This window comes from Callorhinus ursinus, unplaced genomic scaffold, assembly GCF_003265705.2.
Source record: "Callorhinus ursinus isolate GAN/ISIS: 27379988/994484 unplaced genomic scaffold, GSC_fseal_2.0 scaffold3, whole genome shotgun sequence".
Lineage (NCBI taxonomy): Eukaryota > Metazoa > Chordata > Mammalia > Carnivora > Otariidae > Callorhinus > Callorhinus ursinus.
The window spans coordinates 54,306,501-54,314,518 of NW_027397065.1; the positions used below are offsets into that span (position 1 = coordinate 54,306,501).

At 47.7% G+C, this 8,018-nt stretch overlaps 1 protein-coding gene across 4 annotated transcripts; it reads right to left on the reverse strand.

Moving 5' to 3' along the window:
* Nucleotides 1-820: 820 nt before the first annotated feature.
* On the reverse strand, nucleotides 821-7,370 carry FST (follistatin). Of its 4 annotated transcripts, none has more exons than XM_025867293.2 (6): nucleotides 6,893-7,370; nucleotides 4,846-5,037; nucleotides 4,178-4,396; nucleotides 3,620-3,844; nucleotides 2,735-2,962; nucleotides 821-1,996 (listed from the first exon to the last, which is right to left on the reverse strand). In XM_025867293.2, exons 1-6 carry the CDS (start codon nucleotides 6,975-6,977, stop codon nucleotides 1,914-1,916), a joined length of 1,032 nt encoding a protein of 343 aa, XP_025723078.1. In that variant the 5' UTR covers nucleotides 6,978-7,370; the 3' UTR covers nucleotides 821-1,913. The 4 variants fall into 4 exon arrangements, with proteins under 4 accessions (XP_025723078.1, XP_025723077.1, XP_025723079.1 ...); XM_025867292.2 differs by having other exon boundaries at nucleotides 2,735-2,965; nucleotides 6,893-7,369; XM_025867294.2 differs by lacking the exon at nucleotides 6,893-7,370 and adding an exon at nucleotides 5,317-5,634 and having other exon boundaries at nucleotides 2,735-2,965.
* Nucleotides 7,371-8,018: the final 648 nt, after the last annotated feature.

The following is an 8,018-nucleotide window of genomic DNA, read 5'->3' on the forward strand; positions in this document are numbered from 1 at the left end:
TACAATCATTTTTAATAGTTGTATTAGAATACGAGGGTTTTCAGAAAAGAGACAAAATTTTTAAAAAGATCTTGGGTCATGGTTTTGAAAGATCCTATCTATTAGTTGAGCAATGTTGGCAATATTGACTGTTCTTTGCTCTTTCCCTCCCACAGACCCAGTCCTCATTTCTTTGCATCTTTCATTCCTTTGGTATTTTTAATACACTTAGGCAATGAGTTAGCACTCATTGGACAATTTGTATTATCTAGTTTTGCATTATTATGTATTACAGGGACTAGGCTCTAATAATGTGGGGGACTTGGCTCTTAATATAAGCTGCAAAATATTGACACACATTCTCTTGAGTGTCATTACATAATCCTGATGAACCATGGAGGTCATTGTGGAAATCCACTTCTGCCCCATCCTCACCCCAAGTCCCCAGAATTCTAACCCTGTAATGTCTATTTCTGTAATTGATATTCTGATTTCTAGAATGTGCTTGTCAAGTATTAGTCTATTTTCACTTTTCCTTGGGATGTGCCGTTTAATTAAAGATCTAAGATCCATTTCATTTACGTGAAGGAAGATAAAGGGTTCCCTTGGCTATGGAGAGGAGCTTACAAAAGGACAGCAAAGATGATGGTGTTTTTAGGTATGCAGTCACTCCTGCAGAGGGGTTGCTGGACCTCAGATCCCTTTATTCTTCAGACTCCCACTGAAGTGATTGGTAATTTACCTCACTTTGGAGCTCACTCTACTTTTCAGCAAATGTATCGTATGCACTTTAACTCAAAAGCCCCAACAACTTCTTCCACATTATCAACAAGTGAGACCATTGGCTTTTTAAAATTTTTTTATTTTTTCACTCATCATTTATTTACAAATACACATTATAACTTTTATATACATTGCACATTTACATGGTAGAAAAGTACAAAACTATATATTTAAATGAATTTATATTTAACTTGCCATGTTTGAAAATATAAAATTGCATCAGAAAAAAGTATGAAAAGCAAGAAACTTGAACTGATAAAGCTTTGATATAACTTTTAGTGACACACTGTTTGAAAAAGAACTTATTGGAGGTACAGCACACTAGCTTAAAGGAAACACCTAACAAAAGGTTCAATGTATAGCATTCCCTTCCTTCAGTCTCCAGATACCCATATCACTCAATTTCTTTGGATTTGTAACATCTTAAAAGTATATTCTGAGAATTCTAACATTACTATCACCCTTTCTCTCACAAATCATGACAAGAGAGCTAAACTAGGAGTTTCCTCAAAGATGTATCCTCTGTACCTTCTAGTTGAGTCAGTTATCACGCCTTTTGGTCAGTCAAGATTCCTTGTAAACAAAACCCGAGGGATCATGTACGTACAGAACAGGCAGCAGAGAATCCAATAAATAAACACGACAGAAACTGACATGCAAGTTTGTTAAAGTGGAAAGGAGTCTAATAACAGTGAACTGAAGGGAGACAGGTGAGTGAGTGAAAAGTCAGGAATGGATTTAAATGGTTTACAAGGAAAAAAAAAAAGCTTTTACTTTACAAGCAAGAGACCTCACAATAAATAACAACTGCTCTTCCTTTCACGAATAAATTTCTTCAAAAACAAGGTGTACAGTCAACCAGACATTTTATGTATAAATTATAAAACATGACACAGTATAAATAAATGTCTACAAGTCTCAACTATGGGCCTCATCCAGTAGACCTCACAACGACTGCCTCTCCTGGTCCAATGAGTAACAAGGTGGCCTGGGAGCGAGCTCTAGGACAAAAGTCCTTTATGTATAGTTTTCCCCCCAAATAAATAAGCATACACTTATTTACAGTATGGACAATATATTTTTTTTCTCCCCCCCCCCTTTTTTTTTGTTTTTGCCAAAGGCTATGTCAACACTGAACACTGGTGGAGGGTTTACCACTCTAGAATGGAAGATATAGGAAAGCTGTAGTCCTGGTCTTCATCTTCCTCTTCTTCCTCGGTATCTTCCGAAATGGCTAGATGGGGGAATACAGGGGAGCTGTTGTTTAAATATGGACAACAACAGCGCAGAAGCAGCTCAGTGTATGTTTTCAAAGCCCTCTGATACAGCCATATTACAGCGTTGCATTTTTATGTGACTTGCAGTGAGATGCTTTGTTTTTGGCATCTGCTGTTATGCAATAAGTTTAAAATTTTTTTTTGTTTGTTTTAAACATAATCTATGAAGTCAAAGACTGCAGAAAGTTCTGAAGAATCAATGGCTCAGGTTTTACGGGCAGATTCCTGAAATTAGATAAAAAGCGCTCTTGTGTTCTAGGTATAACTGCTTTGGGTCCTTAATTCAGAGTTAGTAGAGGCAACTGCGAGAAGCAGCCACCTGTGTGTGATCACAGAAAGCTGTCTTTGAAAAAGAAAAAAAAAAAAAAGACTTTTGAAGCAGTTAGTTTAGATTCAAGTGTTAATAAAGCAAACGGCAAAGCACATGACTAAAGCCAAAGAATTAGGGGCAAACGACTAGAAGTAGGTTTTTAGAGGCAAGCCCGTTGATGATCACTGGACAAGTCCTAAAGCCAGAAACATTCCAGGGAAATGTTTCTGTGGACCACTGAACTGCTGGTGAAATCTAGCAGTTACCTAATTTTAACAGAAATGGGCTTCTACTGGAGGGTTTTTGTGCTTTTTACGTCTCCATTCATTCCCTAGGGCTTGCCTGGGAAAGCCTCAAATGGCAGCAAGGTTAAAATCGCACTTACAGTTGCAAGATCCGGAGTGCTTTACTTCCAGCAGCACCCCCGAGGAGCAGGAAGCTTCCTTCATGGCACACTCACTGGCGTAAGTGGTATTGTCGCTGGCACAGACAGGCTCCTCAGACTTACTCTCAGGGCACAGCTCATCGCAGAGGGAACACCGGCCTCTGCCAACCTTGAAATCCCATAAACACTTCTTTCCACCGGTGCACTGGATATCTTCACAGGACTTTGCTTCTAGGATATAATACGCCTGGGATGAGCAAACTGATTTCCCCTTTTCCCCATTTCTCCCTTACTTTAGTCCCCTGTCAATAAATACCAACTCACTAATAGGATAATGGAGATATTATGCAAAAATGCTTGATTATAAAATGGAAACTCAAATGCACACGTTTCCTACATACCCTTTTAGTACACGAAAATGGTATTTCTGGGGAACAGGTTATCACAGTATTCTTGAGTTAAATATGTATTTGATTTATTTCCCACAAGTGGGATCTTTTGCAAAATAAAAATTCCATCAGTTATTAGAATCTGGTAACAGATTTTAGGAACTGTTAAGCAATTATTTCTTGCTTCCAGCAAGTCTAGCACCTAAAATATGTGTAAAATTGAATGAGTTCTAAGTTTCCTAAGACAGAAAATTGTTTCCTGTTTCTTGCTGGCATTTCAACATATATGCCAATGCTTCTGGAAGATAACTGTTTTCCTGAGGAATGCTGTGGATACCACAGTTTACCCAAACTGGAGAGTATTTCTCCCTTTGGTGAAACCATGCATTATGGAGAGGCTTTAGGCTTATTCATTGATTAACTCCACGGTTTTAATACTACAACTAGCCTTTCTGATCCTGTTTCCATTTTTCCTTCCTTAATCCAGAATACCTACTGATACACTTTCCCTCATAGGCTAATCCAATCGATCTGCCCAGGAGACAGGTAGCCTTTCTCAGGTGACAGGCACTGGAGTAGGTCACTCCATCATTCCCACAGAGATACTGTTCAGAGGAGGTGGGCTCTGGGCAAATCCGGTTACATGTCACACAGTAGGCATTATTAGTCTGGTCCACCACGCATGTGGAGCTGCCTGGACAGAAAACATCCCGACATGTCTCTGAAATAAAGAGGGAAACACACATCAATAATAGGCGCTTCCTGGCCCTTAGGGAGTGAGCATTTGGTATTATCAAGGAAATCATAAAAGGGAAGTACCCAGCTTTTCAAAAAGCACTTTGGGAGCCTTGTGGTTTTCAAGAGAAAATCTACGACTCTAGGTCGATCCCCTCAGTGTTCTTATGAAGTCTTCAGAATATAAAAAAGGGTTACTTTATTTTGCATCATCATTATGGTTAGGCTCTTAAGAGTGGACTATACAGTCCCCCAGGGGTCTTCCAGTGGGTCCACCTCAGGGGGGAAAGCTGTAGGAGGGGAGCCAGGTCGGACCTACTTTTACATTTGCCCTGGTACTGTACTTCCAGTTCCGGCTGCTCTTTACATCTGGCCTTGAGGAGCGCACACTCATTGCGGTAGGTTTTCCCATCCAGCCCACACACTGGGCCCTTCCAAGTGATGTTGGAACAATCTGGGGCACAGACGCAGCGGGGTTTGTTCTTCTTGTTCATTCGGCATTTTTTCCCAGGGCCACAGTCCACGTTCTCGCAGGTCTCTACGAGGCGGAAAAGAGACACGGATAAAAACCTGGGCCAGGCAGTATGCAGGTCAGCCAGGAGGGCTGTGGAGGCCTGGTACCACCCTGTGGCCAAGAGTTCCACCAGAGGGTCCAGCTCTCTCCTAGAAGTTGCGGAGGGGGCAGGTGGGGGGCGGGTGGGGGGGGGGAACAGTGGCCTGCACCCTAGACCCAAATCTCTCTCAGATAGGGCGAGTGTGCTGGCTTCACCACCGCACTTGGCTAGTAAGTCGGGGAACCTCTGGGAACCGTGTTTTGCGTGTGGTGTGTAACAGCCAAGATTCAACCAGAAAGGCTTACAGGGGCTGGGGGAAGATGGAACCCACAAACAAAACTCTCCTAGTCCCCAACCCCAGCTGGGCAATGGGGAAGGCGAGGATAAGACGCCCTCTACCGAGGCCCTGACAACTGGGGAGGAAGAGTCCTACCTTTACAGGGAATGCAGTTGGGGGCGCCCCCATTGAAAATCATCCACTTGAAGAGCGTGTTGTCATTTACATCCTCCTCGGTCCACGAGGTGCTCAGGCGGCCGGTGCTGCAGCACTCCTCCTTGCTCAGTTCTGTCTTGTACAGGACCTGGCAGCGGCCGTTCTTTGCTTGGCGGAGCCAGCAATTTCCAGCTGCGAGGAGACAGGGGTGGGAGGTGGGTGAGAGAGAGGCAGGGGAGGGGGAGGGAGGCGGTGAGCCTGCGAGGGAAGGAGACCCAGCGGGGATGGGGAGGGAGTGAGTGTGGAGGAGTAGAGAGAGACGGGAGAGAAAAGCAGAAAATAAATCGAAGGGAGTGAAGAGGTGGGGGAAGAGAGGGGGAAAAATCCGGCTGAAGAGGTGGGAGGTGGGTGAGGGGGAAGCAAGGCAAGAGAGAGAAGCCAGAGCGCCCCAGCCATATCAATGTCAGTTACCAGTGACCCAGACACAACACGTGCAGCTTGCATTGACTTTTACTAGACTGTTTACTTTTATTCGTCCCATTTCATAACCTGCAGCGACTCGAAGAGCAGATTAAAGAACCTGACAAAAACAGGATGCGACGGATGTTTTTACATGTCGGTTTCATGTAGGCGGTACTGGTATTATTTGTGACAGGGGTTAAGAAAGTAGGAGAACTTGAGAGAGGGGAAGAAAGAAAAGAGAAAGAGAGACCGACACAGACACACACAACAGAACAGATCAAGCACAAGGCACTTGTGAAAAATGAAAGCAAAAAAGCAACCGGGCCCTGCCCGGAGCTGCCCTGTGCGGCCTCGAGGCGCAGCCCGCCCGCCAGCCGGCCCGGCCCGTTTTGCAATCCGCCAGACCCAGAGGACGCCCGCGGCCACCGCGATCTTTCGAAATCTCCGAGGGCTGCTTTCCCCGGCGCCCACGTCCGCGGCACCTAGGCAGCGCCTCGCCCCGAAAGGCGGGCAACTCAGAGTAGTGCGGTGCCGACGGCGAGGGGGCAGTGCCCAGGGGAACAGTTTACAACATACTCAAAACGTTAACGCTAAAGCAAGGAAAGTTACAGGTCTGTCTGAAGAAAAGTGTAGGGTAAAAAAGAAAAGGGGGAGGTTTCCTACTATTTCACAGTAACATACACCTATCTCATTCCTACCGAGCAATCTCTGCAAGTAATTTCCCCTTCTTCCTCCCCCCTTTTCATGTTAGGATTTTGGTCAGGAAGACTTCTTATGAATCATCTATATAATATGAACAATAATTGAACCGCAATATATTATTATTTAAAAAAAATTGTGCCCCAAGACTAATTGAAATAAATTTAATAAAAAAACCCCCAAACTTTAGAAATTTGCTCTTAATGCATCTCAGAATTTAAATAAGTTGTGAGCTCCTCGCTGTTCTACATAAAGTTAGTCGTAGGAATGAGGCACAGAAAAAAAAAATTAAAACTCAAAACACACCGGGGTAATTTTTTTTTTTTTTGCGGGGTTTGGGGGGAGGGGGTTGGAGGAAGCATCCACTAGGCAGAAAGCTACTCTTCCCTCTAAAATTTTCAGCACCCACATCTCCAAGTTTGGGCAAAGTTGCTGAAACCACGTCCCCCGGCCACCAAAGAAATTTCAGTATCTCTCCCCATCCCCCAGTCATTTTTTAAAGTATCCAAAAGATGTAGGAGGAAAAGAGGTTAGATGGTAAATGGATCGACTGAAATCTCCAGGCTACTGATGCTTGTCCCCTTCTTCAGAGCCAAAACAGGGGAGATAACATCTAAACTCATTATGTCCAGAACTTGGAGCATCTAACCCTAACTACTGAGAGAGACTCGAGCTTACTGCCTTTCCTTACTCGAGCTCCAAACTCGGCTGGCAGTCCTGAAGTGTCACTGCCTTCAGTTTTCCCACTCCGCTCCATCCTGGAGTCGCTAAGTTGGTCCAACATCTTCCGAGAGCAGCGTTGCTTAGAACAGACCCAGCGCAGACCACAGAAAAGTACAAACCCCTGCCCGCAGCCGGGCCTCCCCGCGCATCCCCCCTCGCTTACCCTGGGCGCTGCGGTCCTCCATGAACTGGCAGAGCAGCAGCAGCAGGAGGCAAAGCCCGCCGGGCTGGTGCCTGGGACCGACCATCCTGGGGGCAGACGCGGGGCGAGGAGCGCGGCGGCGCGGGGAGCGGGCGCGGCGGCGGGTGGCTCGGGCGAGCGGCGCGCGTCGCAAAGGCGAGCGGCGGAGGGCGCAGCGATCCCGGCGCAGCCCCGCGCTCGCCGCCGGCCGCCCGCGCGATTCAATGGACGTCAGAAGCCGGGCGCAGCCGCGCTTTAAATCTAGACGGGGGTCTCCGAGGTTTGCGGTGGGCGGTCTCCCAGTGTGTGGGGCAGTGGGAGGGCGGCCGCGAGCAAGGGTGTGCGCGGCTCCTTGGGGGTGGGGAGCTTTTAAAAGTTCAGTGTGAATCAGGTGACATTTCCCACCTTCTGGAAACCCTTCCCAATTATCTGTTGGAGGTGCCCGAAATCAAAGCGGCAGGAGGGGAATCGCCGAGTTCTTATTTGCGTAGGAGGGAGAGGGAGGGGGAAGGCGGAGGGGCGGGGGGTGGGGGCGACGCTTCGGGGGTGGGGAGTGGGGAAGAACACCCACTTCAAGTCCTGTACGCCGCCGCTCGCAGGCAACGCCGGCGCGCCCGGGGTGGCGGGTGTGTGAGTGTGTGAGTGTGTGTGTGTGTGTGTGTGTGTGTGTGTGTGTGTGTGAGAGAGAGAGGGGGGGGGGCGCGGTGGGGGCGCTGGAGGAGGAGGCGGCGGGCGGAGCGGGTGTGTGTGTGGGGGAAACCTGGGAGTTTGTCTCTGCTCCATCACTCCTCGGCTCCAGAAAGACTTTGCAAACGCCCTGAGAGCCCGGAGCTGCTGAAATAGCCCGCTCGCGGTCGGGTCGGAGTGCGCTGGCCCCGGCGCTTCGCTGGGGCGCGCGGCAGTTTTAGGCCCCCGCAGCCCCCGCGCGGGACCGTTGAGGTTTTGTGTCTGGGGTCCGTGCTTGCCTGACTTTGCGGCCACCCCCAGCCCCGGCGCCTTCCACCTTGGCTGAGAGGGGCCGAGAGGCGGCCCTTGGTCTCGACGAGTCACAAGAAAAAAAAATTGTTTTAACACCTCAGGCCCAGCCTTCCCCCCCACCTCGCCGTCA

What these genes read in the sequence shown, in the direction of transcription:
- FST (XM_025867292.2), bottom strand. Translation starts at nt 6,977, where the DNA reads ATGGTCGGTCCCAGGCACCAGCCCGGCGGGCTTTGCCTCCTGCTGCTG. An exon ending in CTATGAGGGAAAGTGTATCA is followed by an intron (nt 2,966 to 3,619) that starts GTAGGTATTCTG and finishes ATTATATCCTAG; the next exon opens with AAGCAAAGTCCTGTGAAGAT. An exon ending in GCACTCCGGATCTTGCAACT is followed by an intron (nt 1,997 to 2,734) that starts GTAAGTGCGATT and finishes TCCCCCATCTAG; the next exon opens with CCATTTCGGAAGATACCGAG.